This window comes from Lepus europaeus, chromosome 11, assembly GCF_033115175.1.
Source record: "Lepus europaeus isolate LE1 chromosome 11, mLepTim1.pri, whole genome shotgun sequence".
In the NCBI taxonomy this organism is placed as follows: domain Eukaryota; kingdom Metazoa; phylum Chordata; class Mammalia; order Lagomorpha; family Leporidae; genus Lepus; species Lepus europaeus.
In genome coordinates this window covers 27,882,996-27,908,685 of record NC_084837.1, presented here as the reverse complement: position 1 = coordinate 27,908,685, position 25,690 = coordinate 27,882,996, and the positions used below count along the sequence as shown (strand labels likewise).

The 25,690-nt window shown below is 43.2% G+C and overlaps 1 protein-coding gene across 1 annotated transcript in view; it reads right to left on the bottom strand.

Moving 5' to 3' along the window:
* Window positions 1–25,690, bottom strand: part of MDGA2 (MAM domain containing glycosylphosphatidylinositol anchor 2) — a 916,038-nt gene that overhangs the window by 883,719 nt on the left and 6,629 nt on the right. The window contains 6 exon segments of the mRNA XM_062206573.1: window positions 1,149–1,282; window positions 1,284–1,442; window positions 1,526–1,793; window positions 1,994–2,570; window positions 2,679–2,906; window positions 3,245–3,269. Coding sequence (XP_062062557.1) covers window positions 1,149–1,282; window positions 1,284–1,442; window positions 1,526–1,793; window positions 1,994–2,570; window positions 2,679–2,906; window positions 3,245–3,269 — 1,391 coding nt within the window.

Below are 25,690 nucleotides of genomic sequence, written 5' to 3'. Positions count from 1 at the left end.
CTGGTGGCCCGGGGCGGGCCGCCACCGACCTAGCCTTGCAGCGCTGGGGTGCAAACCCCCAAGGGCGACGCGAACCGGGTGCCCCGCGCACATTTTCCAGAGATTGTCGGGGAGAGGGGGCTGACCTGCGGTCTACCTCTTCACCTCCCACCCTAGGTCGGGAGAACGCAAAAGTTATTTCCCTTCAGGAGCCCCGTGGCTTGTCCCAGGAGAACACTTGCATTTCAGCCCAATGTTAACTGGGGCCTGCGTGTGTGTGTGTGTGTGTGTGTGCGCGAGTGCGCGTGTGTGTGTGTCTCAAAGCCAAGGGTGCCAACTGCTGACAGGCGAAGGAACCTGGATTTGCTTTTGAGGACTTCAACGCCCTCGAATGAGCAAACTCGCCCTTCGTAACCCTTGCAAGCTCTGAGTCCTCCAGAGACAGGCTGAAGACCGTATCCCGGCCGCAGCGAGCTGGCGTCCTGCGGACTCGGCCGCCCGTTCATTCATGCGTTCGCTCATCCATTCACACCAACATGTCCCTTAATTGTGTCTGGCACTGGAGAGCCCTGCCTGCTATGTTCCCTTCCCCGAGTCAGTGCTCATGGCAACGGCTGGTGCAGAGCGCGACTCCACCGTCACCCTACTTCCTGAGCCGGAAAACCCAGCCATGCAGGCATCCGCGGCACCAGGCAAAGGTGGAGAGCTGGCGGGAGGCGGCGCGGCGCGGGGGATCGAGAGGGCTTGCGGGGGAGACTCGCGGGGGGGGGGGGGGGGTCACATTCGGAGCTTCCCTCCCCGAGGGAGCGCGGCCGCAGGGAGCCAGACCTCAGTTACATCAAAGGCAGCCCAAGCTCCAGCCCCCCGCGGGGATCCATCCAGTGCGAGCCACTCGTCCGCGGGAGTGCGGGGGCCACCGCTGGCTCGACCCAACTCCGAGCCCTGAGCGGAGGCGCCGGGGGAGCGGCTCGCAGCCCAATCCGCAGCGCGCTCGCCGCCTCTCTCTCTCCTCTCTCTCTCTCCTCTCTCGCTTGCCCACAGCGCGAGGAAGTGTAAATCAAACCCCGCGCCGGGAGGGGCCCCGGGCGGCGCGACTCGTGCGCTGTCGCTCCCGAGCCCCTCTCGCCTTCAGAACCACAAGGTCACGATAACGTCGCGATGGCACTCACCGTACACTCCCTGGCCGGAGATCCCCTCCAGGAGGACTGTCAGCAGCCACACGAGACCGTACACCAAATCCATCTTCACGTGAACATGAACATATCCAGCCCAGGTCCGGGTGGGGGACGCGGCGGGACCTTCCGGAGGCCGGCGGCCGGCCCGAGCCGAGGCGCCCGGGCACCGCTGACCCAAGCGGCAGCTCCGTCCGTCCGTCCGTCCTTTCCCGGCGGCGGCCGCGAGCGGAGCCCAGGAGCCCGCACACGCGTGCACACACACACACACGCACACACACACAGAATACCCTGACACACTCTCGCACGCACGCCGCACTCACACCGGGCGCCGGGGGCGGGGGAGGGAAACCGCAGGCGCCGGCGGTGCTGACGGCGAAGCGGAGCCGCGAGGCGAAGCGCTCCTCAGCGAGCCGCGGGCTCGAGTCTCCTCAGCGGCGCCGGCGGCGGCGCGCCGGGCTGGCGGCTGCGCGGGCAGGGGGCCGGGGGCCGCGCGGGGCTGAGCCGGCTTGGACGGCGGAGCTGCAGGAAGTGGCCTCTGACCCGGGGGGCCCCCGAGCAGGGCTCTGTCGCCTGGGTTCGCCTTTACAAAGTAACTCGCGAAGGTCCCCGGAGGAGCGTCAAGCGGCGGCAGCGGCCCGCCTGCCCGCAGTCCGGAGCCCTCAGCCCTGCTGTCTTGCCTTCCCCCATTCCATCAGTTGCCATTGCAACGCCAATCCTGTTACACGATACAGACTCGCATCGCCGAGCGGGGCGCGGAGGAAGAGGAGGAGTGGGGCTGGGGAGGAGGTGGGGGGGGAGAGCAGGGGCGGGAGGGGAGCCGGAGGAGGAGAGGGGTCCACCAGGAGCGGAGTGCGCGTCTGGAGCTCGCCGGGGCACCAGCCGCCGCCGCGGCCGCTCCTGCTCTCCGAACAGCCTTCTGCGCTCAGCCAGCAGAGCGGCGGGTTCTGGCGGGCCGCGCCGATCCCGGGGAGCCGAGCGCAGAGTCCAGGCGCCGCCACTTGCGAGAGAGGCAGAACGGCGAGCTGGGAGGCGAGCGGCACACACGTCGACGCGTGCCCACCGGCACTGCGCGCGTCCTCTTCGCTTCCGCGCCACCCCCGCCAGGTGCAGGGGGTGGGGGCGGTCGGGACCGGCGCGAGCGGAGCCGCGCAAGGGCTTCCCCGCCGGAGCTACCGGAGCGCTGGCATCCAGAGGCGAAGGCGGGAGCGGCCGCCTGCGGAGGGCACCGGGCTGCGTGGCCGCCGCCGCTGCGGCACAGGCGCCCGGGCTGGGCGGCGGAGCGCCCGGGGTTCGACGCCGGCCGGAATCCCTGGGTTGGCCAAGGGGTGCGCGCCGCGGAGGCGGACGCCGGAGCAGGAGGAAGAGGAGGCGAAGGCGGGCGCGGGGCGCCGGCGGACGGGCTGCGGGGCTGCCGGGCTGCCGGGGAGGAAGGCTGTGTGTGGTCACGTTGTGCGCTACGTGCTGAGAGCGCGAGCTGCTCTCCGCAGCCGGGCGACGTCAAAGCCGGGTGCGCGGCTCCTCTGCCTGCGCTGCTCCTCCTTCGCCCTGCCTTCCTGTGTCGCCGAGCGGCTCCCGGCCTCCAGCCTGCCCCGCCGAGGCCTCCGCGGCTCCCCCGGAGCTCCTCGGCCGCCGGGGGCCCTCACTTATTCCTGCCGCCGCTGTCGGCCAGCCACCGCCTGAGACCCCGGCTAAGTACGTGACACGCTCTCCCCGCCCCGCCGCCCAAGGGCTTCCAGCATCCGTCCTGCGTGGCTAGAGGGCAGAACAGGCCACAGCGCATGGAAGCGGGAACACTTCCACCCCATTTTTCTTTTTCTTTTTCTTTTTTTCTTTTCTTTTCCCTTTCCTTCCCTCCCCTTTCCGTTCTATTATATTCTCATTCTCTCTCACTCACTCACTCACTCACCGTCAATACAGCAGATGAAGGCTCTGTTGGGAGAACATTCGAGTTCAGGGATTATTTTATTTTAGGTGCCTTATTTCCTCTTAAAGTGAACTGCTTGGGGGGAAAAGTCTTTCATTTTTTTATGAAAGATCTTGGGCGATATAGCTCTAATGTTTAAAAATAATCATAGTTACAAAAGGGTTACCGGATCCAGAACATCTTTAATGTACCTGGGAACAAGTATAGAAATAACTTCACCAAAAATTAACAGGGAAAATCTGGGGACACAGGAGGGGTGGTGATTTATATCTGGAACCTAATAATGAGTGTTTACGCAGTTCATTCCATAGAACATGTTTCTCCCTATTCAAACAGCAGACAGCAGGGAGGGGACGGTAATGGTTAAAAACCCTGCATTTATGCATCTGTTATCAAAGTAGGTGCTGTGGGAAATCTGGAGCACAGTATTCATTTTTCAGCTCCGGTAGTAGCCTGGGAGGCACAACACACTGCAGGTGCCCCTCAGGCTGGGGGGCATGCACGGTCCCCACTTCTCCTCTCTTAAGTGAATTATGCGGGTTATTTTGACCCGGTGTGATCAAGTGCTTACTCTCTGCGTTTACAAAATACGAGGAAACCGAATTTTAGAGGTTCCCCAGGGACGGGTGACAGTGTGGAGGACCCCTTATTTGTGAAATGCACCTTGGACTAGATGGAATGAAGTAGCACTCCGGAAGCCTAGCTGGCTGTGTGGCATTTGTGCAGGGAAATGAATGATGCGCGGCTCACTCACGGGTCACCTGTCGGGGCGCCGCGGGCTGTGGCGGGGTGGGGGGGGTGGGGGGGTGGGGGGGGTTGCTGTCTTACACTGGGAGCGCTGCCTTTTGTAACCAGGTGGTTCCCGCACACCGCAGGACCAAAGCTTCACAGGGCAGCACCTCCTCGCAAGTGGGAGGTCTGAATATACCTCGTCCGTAAGGCTCTTCTGGATTTTAGCTCATTCGGCCCCGAAGTCGTACTTCCTCTCACGTTTGCAATGCCCTTATAGATGCTTAGTTGCGGGATCAGTAGGGTTTGGGGTGTATGTAGGATTATTTCATCATTCCAAGAAGTCAGTGTATCACCTTTAGCAAGGAACTCAGACTAAGTGATCAGACCTGCTGGGGTTTACTTTCCTTAATCTTCAGCTGGAAACCAGGCCTTTTCTTTTCTCTATAATGCACATCTCTGCATAGGGAAGGGCCCCACAGCATGGAGCCCTCAGTAATTCCTGAATAAAATACTTAGAGCTTGGAGAAAACTTAGAGAACCTAGTCATTTTACAATTTACTGAAGTTGATGTTGAAATAAAAATTGAGGGAAAAGCTACTTGGCATCTGTTCTGATCCATGCTTTAACCTAGATATTGGACAGTTAAACACCTAGAAGATAATATCTTCATTCAAGGAACAATCTATAGGGCATGTTGATCATATGCACTATTTCTGTTGGCTTTCTAAGCACTATAAATAATAAAGTGCTAGGGTACGGTGTCAAAATCTTTGCATGCAACCATTAATTGGATTATACAACAGTGAGCAGGAAAAAAAATACTGGATTTACTGGAGATCTTTTTTGTCCCTAGGAAAATATGACATAGGTTACTTGGAGGAGGAATTGGCCAATACAATCAACCGAGGTGTTATTTTCTTCTTCAAAGTCGACATTTTAGGCTCTGCTGCCTCAACAGGCATGATGCACAGAGCTACACCATAGCAATGGCTATTGAAAGCCTCCAGGTGGTGAGCCTGAGCTGAGGCTTCAGGACAGGCAGGAGATGTTTTAGCAGAGACAAGGGCAGGAGCTCTAGAAGATGCTCATTTGAAATCAAACACAGGACACTATATAGAACCCAATTAGAGCAGTTTCCAACAGAGGCAGTGCAAAGAACTTAGAGATCACCTGTTTCCTGGATTGTACCCACTGAAGGTGGATGTGGCATAAGGTATGGAACCCTACAGAGATGCACTGTGTCTTACTACCAGGCTCCAATCCCAAGTATTATTCTAACAGGAGCAGCAGTGGACGTTTATCACTTAGGATGACAGACCTTGAAAATGTAGGGGCTCTCCTTTGCTGGATCTATTTTTTGACTAACTGCATTGAAACTTCCAAAGTGTGTTCTCCAGTGTGTGCACGATGCTCCAATCCAGCCTGCATGGCAGATGCAATGTTGTGGAGGGAATTAGAGGATGGCCCGAGACCCACCCAAAGAAGTAGGATAGAAATTAGGGGGAAAAAATCCAAAATCTGGAGATGTGGCTGAGTCAGAGAAATTCAGAACATCAATGGTAAATCTCTTCTTTCTTACTACAATACAAATACTGGGTCTATTATGTTATTTACATGTATTTCCTGTTTCTTTGCCAGCCAATTAAATCACACAGCCTTCCATAAACAATACAGCCTGTCCAGTTTGTAAAAACAAAGTGAAAGGCAGTCTCTGGGACTTCTGCACAGTGACTTGCCGCTCCACACTTCTGTGTGCTCTGTTTTTCTTGATCACAGATTCCTAGCCCCAACTGCAGCTTGCTGGGGCTCTAACTCCCCTTGAGTGGTGCCTCAGTTAGCTGCATACCTGGACCCCTGGCCTGGCCCTTTTGTCCTGAGGCTAAACCTATTTCTGCTATTTCTAAAACTTGCCAGGGCAAATATACCTGAGACCCTACACTGTCTCTACCTTGATTTCTATCCAAAAAAACAGAGCGCTTTAAAGCCATGTCAGACTACAATACAGTTTGATAAAACCGCGAGATTGGAACCGCCCTGTAGTGCACAAAATCTTCGATCCTTCCTGATCAAAGTTTTATAGCCAAATCTCTGAACATAGTATAATTTCCTCCTACTTTGCTTCAGATAGGCAAGGCCAGACATTTAAGCACCATCACATAGAACTGGCTGTTACAGATGGTAACAAAAGACATGGGTGTGGGGCCTGCACTATGGTGTAGCAGGTAAAGCCACTGCCTGCAGTGCCAGCATTCTATATGGGTGTTGGTTCTAGTCCTGGCTTCTCCACTTCAGATCCAGCTCTCTGCTATGGCCTGGGAAAGCAGTAGAAGATGACCTAAGTGTTTGGGCCCCTGCACCCATGTGGGAGGACCCAGAAGAGGCTCCTGGCTCCTGGCTGCGTATCGGCACAACTCAGGCCATTGTGGCCATCTGGGGAGTAACCAGCAGATGGAAGACCTCTCTTGCTCACTCGCTCGCTCACTCGCTCTCTCTCTCTCTCTCTCTCTCTCTCTCTCTGCCTCTCCTTCTCTCTCTGTGTAACTCTGACTTTCAAATAAATAAATAAATCTGTAAAAAAATTTTAAAAAGAAGTCACTCATTGTCTCCTTGATGTAATCCAGTATCCAACAAGGAGTCTATTAAAAACAAAAAAGACGTGAGTGTACCATTGCATTGAGGACTCCAGATGCTGGTCATTTCCAGGAGATAGGCAGCAGGCAGTTGCTCCTAAGCAGTGGGATGCAGATCACACTGTGTCAGTGGGAGACAAAGACTTAGTATGGGGGAACAGCATCGTCTCTCAATACTGAGAGTAAAAAGAATAACGAGAATATTAAACCTAACATTAGAAATAGGAATACAGTGAAATCCCTATCGTATGGACTAAGAGGTTCAAGAAAAATATTTTGGCTTAAGGAGCAAGAAAATACCCAATGAATGATTCCTGGAGGCAGCAATGCAGGCGTAAGTAGAAAAGGAGGTACCCAGCTGAGGTTGAATATGCGGATACTGTTTTGAGTGGATGCCAGGGTAATTTGTAACCAGATGATGGGGCTACGATCTCAGCTATATTGTGGTTGACAGTGAGGAGTGTTCAACAAGCTGGGGAAAACAGGCAGATAGTCTCCCTCTGAGAGCTTCAAAATTGCAGCACATTTCAGTTTCTACACATTTAGTAAGAGGCATTCCCTCTTCTTTACCCTCCTCCTTTCACGCTGGTCCTCAGCCCTAGACTTCCAGGATTCTGTGAACTGCTCATAATTTCTGTACAATTTGTATCCTGAACCCAAAATTAAAAGCCTACCGTTACATACTATATAGCCTTTGTAATTTTAGTAGGCTGCCCTAGATTTATTCTTATCCTGGCATGTCTCCCTTGAACTCTTATTATAATTCTGACACTATTTCAGGAACAGACAAAAGACTGATTTGTTCCAGAGTAGAAGATGTTCAGTGCAGGGCAATGGAACATAGTGCATAAACGTCTGAGCTTTGACATCAGATGGCTCTGGGCTTGAACCACTGACATTTTGTGATTTGGACACCTTCTTCATTCCATATAAGGAAAAGAGCAGATGTAAGAGTTCCAAATAAAATAATACCTGTAAGATACCATAGCTCAGCACCTGGCACATAGAGCTCAACTAACATATTAATTATTACTTTGACTATTTTGGTTGATAATATGTGTTCCTTGTTGGAGAGCATTATTATGTGGTATTAATAACTTGAATGATTTCCATTTGGGGATTAGCTGACAGTTTAGAATTCTTAGTTATATGACTATAATGGAGTGGCTTTTTATTTTCTAAAACAATTACTTGCTTTCATTCAGAGCTCATCTGGTCCATGTCTATCCAGCCACACTGAATTCTAATCTTTCCACAGTTGTAATTGTTTGGTATTTTAGTACTTAGGAAAATGTTGATCTCTTTTGCAAACCTAAAACACTGGGAGTATTATCTACTTCAAGATTATTTTTGAAAGTACTACACCCTTAATTGTATCCATTAAGAGAACCACAGCTTTAAAAAAGTTCGTGCTTATTGCTATGCTTGGTTTACTATTTTAAAAAACAAATTAATAAGAAATTATGCTTATGCTTACAATTCTAGTCACTAATAGACCGGATTAAAAATCTGCATCAAAGTTAGGTTAGAAATTTAGTGGTATAAATACAAAGAAACCCACTGTTTCATACAAAGAAGTGATTTGATTAACCCACTGGTAAGACATAAGGGTCTAAAAGAGAGTTGAACAAAAATACACCTCTAGATTGTACATTCTGAGCAATTTACAGATGTAAATGTAATACTAGATAAAGGGTAGGAAATTTGGGTTCCAACCAGGTGATGGGTTCAATAGGTGCTCTCACACCATTTAATTTTTAACATTCTCTGCAGTTAAACTCAATCTGCTATCTTGACCTACCCATATCAGCTACTGGTTGGAAAAGGTCAAAGAAACATAATGTTTGCTAGTTTTAAAAATTAGTCTGTTTTATGAAATGATCAGTTTTTCAGGGTTTCTTTCACACAGTCTTATCCTCACCCCAAGAGAGTTGGTTCATGTTTTGTCCTGCTAATGGGGATAGGTGTCCTTTTCCAGCACCACTGCTGGCCCCCACTTGATCTTTGGGTGCCTGACACTCATCCTGTTATATCCAGAACTCACATTGGCACCCAATGACTTTGAGTCAGAAGAGCTCATCTCACTATTTTTGGTCACAGGTTTTCCCAGTCATCTAACCATCAAGCGCTTCTCATTCTTCTCCAGGTCCACTAAAGACCTCCTGGATCTCCTATATACATTCACATAAGGAAACCAAAGGGCACCCTCTGATTTTCTCCTTACTCGAATACCCCATGCTGACACTTCTACATCACTGTAGATTCTCTGATTTGTATTGTGTGTGGCATTTTAACCAAAGAAGGCAAGATTCAGGAAAATAAACCATGCCATGGTACTCTAATACACACACACACACACACACCAATCTTCAAACTATGCTGTCTCTTCTTCTCCCTCCTTTCTCCCCACCTCCAATATCCTCCATTTTCTTTGTTTATAATGATGTGTTTATTTATTTGAAAGACTGAATAATATTGGGGTGAGGGAAAGGAAGGAAAGAGAGAAAGAGAGATTTTCAGTCCACTTCTTCATTCTCCAAATGGCGGCAACAGCCAGGGTTGAGCCAGGCCAAAGCCAGGAGCCAGGAACTCCCAAATGGATGGCAGGGGCTTCAAGACTTGGAGCATCTATGGCTGCCTTCCCATTAGCAAGAAGCTGGATTGGAAGTGGAGCAGCCCAAACTTGAACTGGCACTCCAGTTTGGGATGCCAGCATTGCAGATGGTAGCTTAACTCACTGTGGCACAACTCCAGTGCCTCTTATGTTTTTCCCACACAGTAAGCCTCTCATTGCAAGATCCCCAACCAAGGAGGAGGGTGTTTCACCTTTCTTATAAAGGGAAAAATAATGAACCTTATTTCAATCTTGCATTCTCCCTACTCTTTGAAGTTTATTAAAAAAGAGAAAGAAAAAAAAATGAAACCCTGCTATGAGCTCTAAGTCAGAGCTTAATAATTTAAAGCTTGAGTATAAGAGTACCCCAAAAAAGCATTTTCTCTCAAATGTCTGATGTTTCTTTTTTCCCTGGCTTCTGCCCTTTCCCTGAAGGGATGCTCAACTTCAGTAAATATAAGGCCCCAGAGTAGCAAGAATGACAGAGAATCAGAAATAAATTTAATATAGGTTAGCATTTCAAAATATTAGTTATAGCTGCACAGTCCAACCATCTATAAATAAGTTATTAAGGTGTTAGAAAGCCGGCGCCGTGGCTCAACAGGCTAATCCGCCTAGCGGCGCCAGCACACCAGGTTCTAGTCCCGGTTGGGGCGCCAGATTCTGTCCCAGTTGCCCCTCTACCAGGCCAGTTCTCTGCTATGGCCCTGGAGTGCAGTGGAGGATGGCCCAAGTGCTTGGGCCCTGCACCCCATGGGAGACCAGGAGAAGCACCTCGCTCCTGGCCACAGCGCGCCAGCCGCGGCAGCCATTGGAGGGTGAACCAACGGCAAAGGAAGACCTTTCTCTCTGTCTCTCTCTCACTGTCCACTCTGCCTGTCAAAAATAAAAAAAAGAAGGTGTTAGAGCCTGGGCCTGCCTATTTGAGGTGGCCTAGGAAGGCAAAACCTTGTTAATAAAGCTCAGGAACAGATCCATGGGCATACAGGCAGATGTGTGGGGAGTGCAGAAGGATCAGTGAGAAGTATCTTAAAAGGGAGCAAAATGACCTATAGGACACAAATCACTTACTAGAAGGTGGGAGACACAAGTATCCCACAGGTCACCCAAGTGGAATGTCAGAGAAAATCAGACCAGCCAAATAAACATGGAAGGCTGAGTCACAGTTGTTCACAAGCAAGAATGGAACAGGATAGACAAGAGAAAATGAAAAGTGGCAGCAGGAGCTGTCTAAGGTTTGGTGGTGTGCCCCCGTTCCCAACATCATTTTTCCTTCTCAGAATCTCCGAATTTGTCCTTATTTGGAAGTAGGGTTATAAAATGAGATCATATACTGGAGTAGCATGTACCCTTAATCCAGTAAGACAGGTGTCTTCCTAAGAAGACACAAAGACACCAAAACATACATTAGATTAGATTAGATTAGAGATTTATATATACAGGAGATAATGCCATATGACAACTAAGGCAGAGGTTGAAGTTCTGTGTCTGCAAGAGACATCTAGAATTGTCAGCAACACCAGAAACTGATAGGAAGGCAAGAACCAGATTCTCCCTGGAGCCAGCAGAGAGAGCATGGGCCTGTTGAGACTGTACTTGCAGATTTCTAGCCCTCAGAACTGTAGGAGAAGAGAGTTCTGTTGCTTTAGTCACCTAGTCTGAATTGTTAGAGCATTTCCAGGAAACCACTTGTCCCTTTGGTGGGAGTCTACACAAAGGCAGTTTGGGAAATCTGCCAACTCTGTCTCAAATCCCTGTCTTCAGGAAGTTCTGTTCTAAATCGTTAGGGAATCAAACTTGCCTAGTGTGGGCAAATGAAATCACTTCAGTAGGAGTTGAGTTGCGGCACCTGTGAAACTTTAGAACAACTGCCTTAGACTTCAGAGAAATAGTGTTTGTTACATATGGGTGGCATAGCCTGCCCTCTCCCTGGGAACCAGAACCAGGACAACTAGACTGGAAGGATTCCTGTTCTCAAGTCAGCTTTGATGAGGCTGCTCTCCAGAGAGCGGTGGGAAGGCTGGGGTGCCCTGGTGAGGAACTGAGACACAGGTGCTGCCTTCCTCACTGTTCCCCTGCATGTGTCTGATGAACACTACTCCACGTGGTCAGTGCCTGGGAAAGCTCCCATTCCCATTCCCTCTAAATAAATGCCACTGACAGCAGAGGTTCCCAAACTTTGTTTTTGTAACTTTTTCCCCCCTCAATCCATAATAACAACTCTGAGGGGTCTTCCAAAAGTTTTTGGGATACATGTGTTGCCTTTTATTTATTTATTGATTGATTGATTGATTGACAGGCAGAGTGGACAGTGAGAGAGAGAGAGACAGAGAGAAAGGTCTTCCTTTGCCTTTGGTTCACCCTCCAATGGCTGCCGCGGCCGGCGCATTGCGCTGATCCGAAGCCAGGAGCCAGATGCTTCTCCTGGTCTCCCATGGGGTGCAGGGCCCAAGCACTTGGGCCATCCTCCACTGCACTCTTGGGCCACAGCAGAGAGCTGGCCTGGAAGAGGGGCAACCGGGACAGAATTCGGCACCCCGACCAGGACTAGAACCTGGTGTGCCGGCACCACAGGTGGAGGATTAGCCTACTGAACCGCGGCACCGGCCACATGTGTTGTCTTCATTCTGTTCTCCATGGACTTTTTGAAGTATCTTAATATATTTTATTTCCTGAACCAGTACATACACACTATACACAACCAGACATTCAAAACAGTTTCTCTTTCACAGAGCAATTACCTGTACCATATGTAAAGTATTCTGATATATTCTTTCACTTTTTTTTTTTTTTTTTTTTTTTGACAGGCAGAGTGGACAGTGAGAGAGAGAGACAGAGAGAAAGGTCTTCCTTTGCCTTTGGTTCACCCTCCAATGGCCGCTGCGGCTGGCACGCTGCGGCCGGCACACCATGTTGATCCGAAGGCAGGAGCCAGGTGCTTCTCCTGGTCTCCCATGGGGTGCAGGGCCCAAGAACTTGGGCCATCCTCCACTGCATTCCCTGGCCACAGCAGAGAGCTGGCCTGGAAGAGGGGCAACCGGGACAGAATCCGGCGCCCCTGATACATTCTTTTAAATTTATTACATTCCTTTACACATTAGTTTACTTTAAAAATTGTCATTGGGCCATATTAAACTTATTTCATTTTGATACATTAAGTGAAAATGCTTAATTTTTGCATGCTGAAATAATAAAAAGAGCAAGAACAAAAATATAAAACAATACAAACATCTCCTTTATCTAAAAAGTCTGGAGAGAACATGCAAACGTTCATTCTCACACTGAGAATAAATTTCATGATAAGGCCTTGGGGAGGGATACTTATTAAAGAGATACACATCAAATAACATTTTTTCTTTACTTAATATCAGGTAATATTTTTTCCCTTCAATGGTGACATCTCATCTCAGTAAGTTTTATTTCCAGCAACATTTTTAATGACTGAATAGCATCCCATTATGGAGACAAAATGCAATTATTTATCCAATCTTTCTTTCTTCGACACTTGATTCCTCTCAAAATCTTACATATTCATGGGAGGAATGAAAATTTTAAAGCATTGATGAAAACAATCGTCAATGACACAAAACATGGAAAGGTATTCCTAGCTTATTGACTGGAAGAATGTCATTAACGTGTCTATCCTATCTAAAGCAATCTACAGATTCAATGCAATCCTATCAAAATACCAATGACGTTCTTTAGAGAGGTGGAAAACAAACAAAATTCATATCAAATTACAAAAGACCCAGAATAGCCATAGCTACCCTGAGCAAAAACAAAGGAAAAAAAAAAATCAAGCTGAAGATGTCACAACCCCTTACTTCAAAACACACTACAAAGCTATAATAATTAAAACAATAAACAATAATAACTTATTATGGTCCATAAGTAATATTTAAAAAACAGTGATGGGACTGGAGTGGCACAGCAGGTTAAACTACAGCTTGCAATAGTGACATCCCTCACCACTTCTACTTTTTAAAAATTTGTTGAAACTTTCTCTTTGGCCTTTTGAAGGGTTTCTTTCTAGAAAAATATTTTAGAGTTTCTGAAAATATTCTGTAATTTTAAATGTAGGATATAAAGCTTTATGTGTAAATATATGCAATAAACCTTAATAAATTACTTACATGCTGTGTATCCTATTACAGTATATTTTGATAATTCTCCCTCAGTGTATTCTGCATTCATTGTTGCAAAGGAAAGATCTGAGCAAACTTCAACTTGAATCCACTATAGGTGCTTTCTTTTTCTCCCAAAGTGCTTTCACTGTTGTTATTTCATGTTTGTGACTCATCTATTTTAACAGGATGTATCTAGATTAGAGCTTTTCCCATTATTTATACCTTAAATATAGTAATCCCTTTCCCATCTCTGAAATGCTGTGTCTTAATTAAACTTTCTGTAGTTCATACTCTTTTGAAGTCAACTAAGGAAAATTTCAGCAAACTTAAACATGCAGAAATGGTAAAGTCTATATTTTTTTCTTTATGATATACTTAACATGGCATATAACTAATGACAAGCAAACTATTAAAAATACACCTTTGGCAACCCTCGTGATTCACATATGTCTCTGAGAAAGGAGTTTAGGGATCCGAGGTGCAGCGAATCTGAAGACATACACCCACATCTGTGTGTGTGCTTGTATTTGCATATGTTAATTTTTTTCTTACCACTTCCAATCTGTCATTATCCTTCTCATGCTTTCTCTCTGTGTATGGCTTTAGGGGTCACACAGCAAAGTCAATGAGGATTTTAACTTTATCATTAATTTATGAATTTTTTTGAAGTTTTTTTCTAACCCTTTTATTGTTTACTTTGTCCCACTGTCTTCTTAATTTTCTCTGACACTTAGGAGGTCCTGAGCCCTGGTGAATGAGTGACTGTAATTTTCTTCTAGATCCTGTGATAAATTATAGCCAGAGCCGTGTTCTTTTCAGCGTTGTCCCCTTACTGCTTTGCTATGTGGTGTATTAGCCCAATGCTAACAGTTTTCCTTTTTAAAAGGAATTTATCTCTATGAGAATTTTGCATCTGTGAACAAAGTAAATGCACTGTCTTGGGTCCTATTCTTCGACTGTTTAAAAGTGCAATTCTCTCCTGAGAGTCACAGATGACATGGGCTGAAGGAGCCCTAGCTAGGAGCAGGCCACATGCTTCTCTGGTACTCCTGGGCCTTTTTCTCTCACTTGCATAATCTCATTTTCTGGTTCTAAACCAATATGGGAGGCAAATATTATAATTTCCAGCATGCTGCAACAGGAATTTATTTTTTTTTGTCTGTGCCTTCTTTAGTGCTCACCTATAGTAGCTATACTTCCCAGAAAATATATATTGTGTCACCTTTTTTTTTTTTTTTTTGTAAATGGCACCTGAAAGGTCAAGAGGGAAGGCAGCCTAATTTTGCCTTAGTGCAGTCTGAGTCAGGGAATGTGCAAAGCAGCTGCCTTCTTGCTTTTCCAGGCAATCTCTTGTCCTCAGTCAGAGGCTGAAGCCAAAAAAGATGTAGGTTGCTTGGTTTCTTTCTTTTGCTTGCCTTTGCGCTTCTCTCTCTCCCTCCTGCCTACCTACTTCCTACTTTCCTTCTATTTTTCTCCCTCAAACTATTTGCATTTATTTTTAAGTGTGTTAACACCTTACATATTCAGGCCTAACACTAAGTGTCTACTTTACCTAGTTATAGATTTTTGTCTTTTTCAGCAATTTTTTTCTTTGCAGGTAGAAGGCTGTCTTAGTGTTATCTTACCCAGATGTCTCTAAATATGGATCATAACCCTTAATTTGTTTCGACTTCTTTCAGTTTGAGTCATTGTCTCCATTTCCTTTCTTGTAGACAACCAAAAAATGAGAAATGGCATTCTTAATATTGCTACTTGGATGCCATACCTTGTTATGTATTTGGGGGGTTATTTTGAATTCCGTTAAGTTGTTCTTTTAAGTGGAAAAAAAAAATAGAATGATGGAATGATGGGATCACAGATAAAATCTCAAAGACAAATCTGACTCTACAATAAAAAAAAACTGAAATGGATTCAACACATATCTTCAACTTTGAAAATGAGGGAGATCTTGTTTGAAACTCTGGGGAAAGGGGCTGGCGCTGTGGCATAAGCAGGTTAAGCCACCACCTACAGTGCAAGCATCCCATATGAGTCCCATTTGCTCCAATTCTGATCCAGCACCCTGCTAATGCACCTGGAAAAAGCAGCAGAAGATAGCCCAAGTGCCTGGACTCCTGCATCCACATGGGAGACCTGGTAGAAGCTCCTAGCTTCTGACTTTGGCCTGGCCCAGCTCTGGTTGTTGCAGCCATTTGTGGGGTGAACCAATGGGTAGAAGATCTCTCTCCCCTTTCTCTCTCTTTCCGTCTCTTGTTTTAACTCTAACTTTCAAATAAATAAATCTTTAAAAAAAAGAAAATCTGGAAGAAACTGCTCAGAATCTTGAAAGGATACAAAATTCCTGCATCTATCACATTATATACCGTCCAATTTCTTCTCTTACCCATATCTTATGAAAGAAAATGAAACAAAACCACAAAATATGAATCAAAGGTCATAAACTAATGGGTAGTAATAATAATTTGCATCAAATATTGGTTAAAAACTTATTGGAACATGTCACATTTCTCTAATACCCTGGTCTTATTCTCTTGGTCTGTCCTGGAGTTCAGCTTCCAGGTTAGTAAAGAATTCCCAGGCAAGCCAATGGTCTCCCATCTCAGATCCCTCAGCACAAGGGCTTTCTGCATCTTTAAGAAGTGTTTTCTTGTGTCTGCTGAAGGAGTAGTTCATAGATGTGGGGAAATTAATGCCCACTAGGATGTTAAATAGGGACATTCACTAGTAATTAAAAGAACTTGATTTTTGGCTTTCTTCCCTTTCTGTTCTTTCTCTAAAGTTCTTTCTGTATCTGGAAAACCCCACCTGGAGGAGGCAGTGCATGTGAGGGCCAGTGGTAATTTCCTAGAAATTAATGTTATCTAATTAAATGTGGTATAAAGTGTTTGTCTCAAGTCATTATTTTACATAATCATAAAGATGAAACAAAATCTGAATTTAGTGAATTGAAGAAAGACGTCTAATGAAGGTGTACTTTTACTCTATGGCCCTAGACTTTAGTGGAAAAGTGGAGTCCAGTGTCCAAGTATGAACGAAACACATTGAGCTTTTGAAGTTTTTCAAACTTGCCATCCTCTCCCTCCATGAATTGAATTATTTTGTTAAGAAACCCTGCACCATTATTAACAATATTTTCAGGAGTATTACAGCATTGCATTCTAGCTTTAATTCAGGTATGCGTGTTATTTTATGTAGTCTTAAGCCATAATCAGTGTTGAAAAGCTGTATTTTAGGGTTACTAGAGGCATTTCAGAATGATCACATTATTTTTTCTTTTTGCTGAAATACATCTGTTGATTAAATTTCGAATATTTGAAGTGCTTGAACTAATTAATTTTGTTGATTACATAAGGGAACATATTTCTGAAATGTATTGACTTTCCCATCATACTCAGTAATTTCATATTTAGTAGACATTGCGTTACTTAGTGGACAAATGTCCAATGGAGATCATTATTGAAGTGCCTGAGTATTCTGTCATTTCTGCTAAAGTATAGCCCTTCCCTTGTTAATACAAAGGGCTGATAGTTAATTTCATGAGGTTATTTATTTATTTGCATTTACAAATAATGCCCAGCTTTAATATTTATTTTTCATATTGAATTTATAAATTTTCCAAAAGAAAGGTAGGAAACAAAAAACTATTAAAAACATATCTGGTTAATGATTGGTCTGAAAAATTCTAGGTTTGTAATAAAATTTTTATGTATTCCTCCTTCAATAGTATGGAACAAATATACAGTCTTCTTATATAACTATTATTATCATATTTAGTTAAAAAATTCAAGTAAACACAATATATTAGTTTTTACATATGATTTAAATCTACTGAATATCAAATTAAATGACACAAAAGAAAAACCCTAGGTAGTAATAAATTACCTAAAATAATTTATAATAACTTATTTTTAATCTTAATTTTGCAAACTACTTGAAGATTCTGGACTGACAAACAGTGATAGCCAGTATGTAACACTGAAAATTATCTCTTCTTATTCTATAGACAGTAAGCACTTGTGATTTATTTTTGTAATTTACCAAGCATTTATGTTTATGGATTTTTTTTTACTAAAGTCATTTATTCAATATCTATTCTCTGAGTTTAAATCAATTTTTGAAGAAAAAGTGTAAGAGCATAGATAAAAACAATAGTGATGGGGGAAGTAACATAAAATTACCAAGTAGTAATCATTTATCTCTCAAGGAATAATTCCAAGTACTTGATTTATATATCAGTGAAAAATAAAAATATTTTTTTCAATTTGTTCTTTCTCTGATATCATTATTATCATGGCTTGTTTGAGTCCACTGCAAAATACCAATGGGTGGACCTATGTTCCTGGTTATGATAGTAGACAATTTGGATCAACGTTTACACCAAGAAGTATAAAAGATGAATATTTACATACTTGAGTATACCTGTACCTTTGTCAACACCAATCTGTCTAGATGACAGAGAAATAACAGTACAATGACAACTGCACAGCTAAGATCTCAGAGAAGATGAAAACTTGCCATGGCCAAGTTGAGCATTTGTATTCATTTTTCACCATGAAGAATTAACCTATCGTTGAAGAGGCAGCTGAGAAATGGAAATGTACGGTAAACTTTCCAATACATACAAAAACCTTGGGACACAAAACTTGTGATTCAAGTCGCACCAAAAAATAGAACCTGATACATAATATACATGATTTGAAACTCCGAAGAACTTGCAAGTTAAAAGTAAGGATGAAACGGAAACAGGCCAGTCCTCATTGGGTCTGAATCATAGCTCTGAATCAACTCCAGTGCTTACTGGATTAAGATGACCTTGAATTGCTAATGTACAGGCTGCATGCCAGGGCAACTCTAAATCATCCCGGGAAAGATAATATTGTCTTACAAACAGTACTGATCATTCAATCTAAATATATGAATAAAAAGACATATTGATTGTTGTTGACTAAATTGTGCTGCTGCTCATCTCTCACCCCCATTCAGGATATGACCATATTTACAGGTGGAATTTGTAAGCAGTAACTAAGATAGACAGGTCATATGGGTGGGCTCTAATCTGGTATTTCTGGTTTCTTTATAAGAACAGCAGATTGGGATAGACATACAGATGAAAAATCATGTAGAAACACCAGAGGAAGATGATTCACTACTAGCTAGAATTATAAGAAAGTAAAGGTATTTCATTTTGAGCACCCATCTGTGGTACTTTGTTATGGTAGACCTGACACATTATCAAAGTAATCAAAGTCTAAAGAAACCGAAAGTAGAGGGGACCAATGTTATAGTTCAGTGGCTTCAGCCATCACTTGAAACTGGCATCCCTTACTGGAGTTACAATTTAAATCCCAGCTGCTCATTAGTCCTAACCAGCTTTCTGCTGATGTGCCTGGGAAGACAGTGGAAGACAGTCCAAGAATCTGGGCACCTACTGCCAGTGTGGGAGCACAGAATGGAGTTCCTGGCTCATTGGTTTGGCCTGGACCAGCCCTGTGTTGGGCAATTTGGAGAGTGAGCCAGTGGAGGAATCTCTCTCTCTCTCTCTGTCTCTCATATAAATGTTTAATATATAAACTAGCAACCTAGTTCATATATTTAGAGAATCTAGACTGATGATATTTAGAGAATCTAGACTGATGATAGCAGCTATTGATTTAAAGAAAAAATCTATTTCTAATACATGTATAGGTAGATAAAGATGCAGCTAACACAGTAACTACAAAATGAAAACTAATTAAAATTTCACAAACCACAATTAAGCATTGACAGAGAAGTTTAGTAGCAAATTTGATGCAGATGAAGAGAGAATATTGAACTGGATAAAAGAACTGAAGAAAATTTGCCTAATTTGCAATTTAAAAGAACAGGAAGTACAAAACAGAGTCTATGAGACAACTGACTAATTTTTTTTTTTTTTTTTATGTTTTTAAAAAGGACAATTACACCTTGTTGGGTTCCATAGAGAAAAAGACAAATATTGAAGATTTGAAGAAATAATAGCTAAGACTTTTAAAATCTAATGATGATAAAAAACCTCAGATTAAGAAGGAAATGGGCCGGCGCCGTGGCTCAACAGGCTAATCCTTCGCCTTGCGGCGCCGGCACACCGGGTTCTAGTCCCGGTCGGGGCACCGATCCTGTCCCGGTTGCCCCTCTTCCAGGCCAGCTCTCTGCTGTGGCCGGGGAGTGCAGTGGAGGATGGCCCAAGTGCTTGGGCCCTGCACCCCATGGGAGACCAGGAGAAGCACCTGGCTCCTGCCATCGGAACAGCGCGGTGCGCCGGCCGCAGCGCGCTACCGCGGCGGCCATTGGAGGGTGAACCAACGGCAAAAGGAAGACCTTTCTCTCTGTCTCTCTCTCTCACTGTCCACTCTGCCTGTCAAAAAAAAAAAAAAAAAAAAAAAGAAGGAAATGAAGAAAAGATACATTTACTTAACATGGTAAGTGTGTTGCTAAAAAATACTAAACAGAAAAACAAAGAAAGAATAGATTATTCAGGGGGAAAAATAAATTTACTACAGATAAGTCACAATAGAAATGAAGAAGATTTCTCAACAAAAATACAAATTGAAGCCAGATAACAATGAAAAATATCTTCAAAGTATGAAAATAAATTAAGTACATTTTACTATACCCAGTAAAAAAACTTAATACTTTATCCCTTTTAGTATTTTTTTGTCCTACTTAATACTATTGGTTGAACTATGTAGTTAACACACAATTATTCTTAAGTGTTTAAATTTAACTGAAAAGTGATCTCTGTTAAATATAAGAGTGAGAATAAGAGAGGGAGGAGATGCACAATTTGGGACATGCTCAATCTGACTTGCCCATATGGTAGAGTTAGAAATGTGCCAGGGGATTCCATTCTTTCCGCTGGGATCTCATCTTATTAGCAGACACTAGTCTTACTTACGTGATCCCTTTGACAATTAATCCTATCATTAGGATCAATTATGAACTGAAACTGATCACTTTGACTAGTGAGATGGCATTGGTACATGCCACCTTGATTGGATTGAATTGGAATTCAGATTTCTAACTCTACCGTTTGGGGCAAGTCCAATTGAGCATGTGCCGAACTGTACATCTCCTCCCTCTCTTATTCCCACTCTTATATTTAAAAGGGATCATTTTTCAGTTAAATTTAAACGTCCAAGAATAATTGTGTGTTAATTAAACAATTCAACCAATGTTATTAAGTAGAACAAAAATATACCCCACAAACACCTAAAAACAAATGCCTAAATTCAAAAAACAAGAAAAGCAAGACACCATGACCTCCCCTCCCCCCGCCGAGGAACACAAAAACCTTTCAAAGTTAGAATGTAAGATGAAGATGAAGTAGGCAGGCACACAGGTTAAAATTGACTGGATTTGTGAAGTGGAAGACCACGCCTTCACCATACCCCTGTGTGGCCTTATGCCCCTACCTGATGCCTTTGCCACGCCCCTGAGTGGCCTCATTCCCCTACCTGGCCACACCTGGGTGCCCACCAGCCAATCAAGTTAATTAACCACTCCCATTTGGAAATGGTTAAAAGCCGGGACACGGTGTGACCTGGCCGGCTCTTCTTCCCCGGCCTCTTGTTAGGAGTGGGCTTGCTGTAGCCCTGCGTCTCCAGGGTGCATGGCCTTCGGGCCAAGTGGTCTAGGCTTCCTGGCCCAGATACAGGCCTAGATGCTCTTCCACATGGCTGGTTCCTGGTGCTCCATATGAACCCCTATTTACCTCTCTCTCCTAAATAAAGCTCTCATTCTCCTATGCATCTTTCTCACTAAATAAAAGCTTAAAATGTACCATGCTGCCTCATTTATCTGTGCTGGTATTTAGAATTCTTCTCTAAATATTAGGCAAGAACCCTCTTGGGCTTATTAATATCAGGGATTTAGTAATAAGCCTGTGGTGAAATTGTAAGGCACCCCAGATTCTGGTCACACATGTGGCACCCTGGATAGTATTTCTAGGGAACTTTAAGGGGCCACATTTCAGTGTGAATTTTAGGGGGGTCTTGTCCAATTTCAAAGAGATTGAGGACATGCCAGGAATAGAATTCAAAAGTTAATCATAGGACTACTCAAAAGCAATGAGAAGCAAATCCATGAAATAAAGAATACCATGTGATGTGAATGAAAAATTATCCCATGAAAATGAGATTTTAGAGAGAAATCAAAATGAAATGAAATATTAATAGAAATGAAGAATTCAATAGATCAAATAAAAAATGCAGTAGAAAGCCTTAACAGCATACTTGGTGAGGTAGAAGAAAGAATATCAGAGCTAGAAGGCAAATCTTTGGAAATCTTATAGTCAAACCAAAAAAAGAAAGAAAATAGAAAATCTAAAAACAGTGTTGTAGATATATAAGATACAATCAACTGACCCAACATAAGGGTCTTAGGAGTTCCTGAAGGTGTGGAAAGAGAATGGACTAGAAGGTCTATTTAATTATAGAAAACTTCCCTAATTTGGAGAAAGAAAGGAATGTCCAAACAGAGAGAGCACATAGAATTCCTAACAGACATGACCAGAAAAGACCTTCACAATGCTATATTGTAGTCAAGTAAAAGGATGGAAAAAGATATCCCATGCTAATGGAAAGCAATAAAAGGCAGGTATTGCCATCCTAATATCAAAGTAGACTTTAACATAAAAACTGTTAATAAAGATGAAGAAGGGCACTATTTAATGATTAAGGGATCAATTCAACAGGGAGATATGACTATAATAAATATATACACATGCAATTACAAAGCACCTGGCTATGTAAAAGAAACATTAATGGATCTAAAGAGAGACATAGACTCCAATACAACAGTAATGGGGACTTTGACACCACACTTTCATCAATGGACAGATCAACTAGACAGGAAATAAACAAAGAAACAACATAACAACAACAATAACAACAAAAAGCTGGAGGCATCACAATATCAGATTTCAAGACATACTCCAGGGCAGTTATAATCAAAATAGCTTGGTACTGGCACAAAAACAGACTTGTAGACCAACGGGACACAATAAACTCCAGAAACCAATCCATGCATCTACAACCAACCTCTCTGACAAAAGAGCTAAAATCAATCCTTAGAGCACAATCAGTCTCTTCAACAAATAGTGCTGGGGAAACTGGATCTCTACATGCAGGTGTTTGAAACTAGATCCCTACTTGACACCTTACACAAAAATCCACTCAAAATGGATCAAAGACTTAAGTCTATGACCCAATACCATCAAATTACTAGAGAACAATGGGGAAACTCTGCAAGACACTGGCATAGGCAAAAACTTTTTACAAAAGACCCTAGAGGCACAATCAAAGTCAAAATTGACAAATGGGATTATATCAAGCTGAGGAGCTTCTGCACTTAAAATGAAACATTAATAAAAATGAAGAGACAACTGACAGAATGGGCAAAAATATTTGCAATCTATGCAACTGATAAAGGGTTAACATCTAGAACTTACAAAGAGCTCAAGAAATTCAACAGCAATGAAACAATCAAGTTAAAAAAATCTGCAAAGGACTTCAACAGACAATTTTCAAGAGAGGAAATTCAGATAGCCAACAGACACTTGAGAAAATGCTCAGGATCACTAGCCATCAGGGAAATGTAAATCAGAAACACAATGAGGTTTCACCTCACTCCAGTTAGAATGGTCACATACAGAAATCAACAAACAACAAATGCTAGTGAGGATGTGGGGAAAAAAGTATCCTGGTCCATTGTTGGTGGGAATTTTAACTTCATCCAGCCACTGTGGGAGATAGCATGGACACACCTCAGAAATCTGAAAATAGACCTACTATCTGATTCACCCACCCCACTCCTGGGAATTTAGTCAAGGGAAATGAAATCAGCATATGAAAGAGCTATCTGTACCCCCAGGTTCATTGCAGCACAATTCACAATAGCTAAGATTTGCTGTCAACCCAGATGCCCATCAACTGTTGAATGGATAAAGAAATCAGGGTATGTATATGTATATGTATATGTATATGTATATGCTACATTTGCAACAAAATAGATGTGACTGGAAACCATTATATTTAGTGAAATAATCCAGTCCCCAAAAGAGAGATACCACATATTTTCCCTGATCTGAGGTAACTAACAGTGTACCTGAAATGTAATATATTGGAGTGAAATAGACATTGTGAGATTCAGTGACTGATTATAGCCCTTGTCTTTTCCATTGAGGAACAGTGTTTTTGTTCTTTCTTTTTCTTTTCCTTTTTCTTCATACTATTTGTTGGAATATTTTATTTAGTGTAGGGCTAACTGCATGATCATTAATTAAACTGAAAGTAGAACTTTGTAAAAATTAAAAGTGAGAATGTGAGAGGGAAGAGGAAGGGTTGGAGCATGGGCAGGAGGTAGGGTGTGGGGGGGATGTCACTATGTTCCTAAATCTGTAAAGATGAAATTTATGAAACTTATATAACTTAAATAAAATTTAAAAAAAGAAAGCAATACCATTTATAACATTTATTCTTACAAAAAGAATAAAATATTTAAGAATGAACTCAACCAATATAAAATACTGATGAAAGAAATTAAAGAAGACAGAAATAAATAAAAAGATTTGCTGTTAAATTGGCAACGAGTATCCAAAGCACTGAACAAGTTTCATTTAATGTCTATAGAATCTCATTGTAGGCATAGGTGGTGGCCTCGTGGTAAACACTCCAATTAAGACATGCACATTCCATATTGGAATGCCTGAGTTCAATACCCCATCCAGCTCTGGCTCCTGACTCTAGCTTCCTGCTAATGCAGATTCTGTGAGGCTGCACTGTTACCCATGCAGGAGACCAGGGATAAGATTCCAGCTCAGGATTTCAGCCTCAGCCCATCCCTGGTTGGTGGTCAGGAGTTTCTCTCTATATATTTCTCTCTCTTTCTCTTTCTCCCTCCCTCCCTCCCTCCCTCCCTCTCTCTCTCTCTCATTCTCCCTCCCTCCCTCTCTCTCTCCCACTTTCCCTCTCTTCCTTTCCAATAATTAAAAAAAAAATTCAAATGTCACTTTTTACAGAAAAAAAATCTTAAAATTCATATGAAACCACAAAATATCTTGAGTAACCCAAACAATCCTGAGCAAGAAAAACAAAGTTGGAGACACCATATTTCCTGATTTCAAAATGTATTAACAGAGTTTCAGTAATCAAACCAATACAGCACTGCCATAAAGATAGACATATAGACAAAGAGAACAGGAAAGAGAGCACAGAAATAAACTTGCGCAAGTAAGTTCAACTGATATTAGACAAGGGTGCCAAGAACATACAAGGAGAGAGGAGTCCTTTCAAAAAATTGTGTCGGCACTATGGCTATGATGGCACTTGGGATGCCACATAGCATATCGGAGTGCTGGGGCTTGAGTTGCTCTACTTTCTGATTCCAAGTTCCTGCTAGAGTGAACCCTGGGAGGCAGCAGTCGATTATTCAATCACTTGGGTCCTTACCACACTCAAGGGAAATCTGGATTGGATTGCAGCTCCTGGCTTCAGCCTGGTCCAGCCTGATACTGTAGGAATTTGTATGTGAAGCTGTAGGTTAAAATTCTCTCTCTTTCTCTCTGTTTTTCATATATGCCAATATAAGTTAACAATTTTTTTTTTGACAGGTGGAGTTAGACAGTGAGAGACAGAGAGAGAAAGGTCTTCCTTCCGTTGGTTCACCCTCCAAATGGCCACTACGGCTGGCATTGTGCTGATCCGAAGCCAAGAGCCAGGTGCTTCCTCCTGGTCTCCCTTGCGGGTGCAGGGCCCAAGGACCTGGGCCATCCTCCACTGCATTCCTGGGCCACAGCAGAGAGCTGGACTGGAAGAGGAGCAACCAGGACAGAATCTGGTGCCCCAACCAGGACTAGAACCCGGGGTGTCGGCACAGCAGACGGAGGATTATCCAAGTGAGCCGTGGTGCCGGCCAGTTAAAATTTTTTTAAAAAAGAAATGGGTGTTAGGAAAACTGGATATATACATGCAAAGAATGAAACTAGAACTTTATCTTATAACATACACATAAATCAATTCAAAATAGATGGAATATTTAAATGCATTACTGGGAACTATAAATACTCTCATAAGAACATAGGAGGAAAACTTCCCGACAATGGCCTTAGTAGCTGCTTTTTTGGATATGTCATCAAAGGCATATGGAACAAAGGCAAATATAGATAAAAGAGACTACATCAAACTAAACACCTTCTGCACATTAAAGAAAAGAATCAATAGAGTGAAAGGACAACATATTGAATGAGAAAAAATATTTACCAACCATATATATAACCAAAAATTAATCTTTAAAATGTGTAAAGAATTCTAACAACTCATCTGCAAAATACCAAATAACTAACTGGAAATGAACAAAAATTAAATAGATATTTCCCCAAAGAGGACATATAAATAGCAACAAGTATATTGAAATACTTTTAACATCACCAATTATGAGGAAAATGTAAATCAAAAGCTAATTAGATATCCTCATATATCTATCAGAATGGCAAT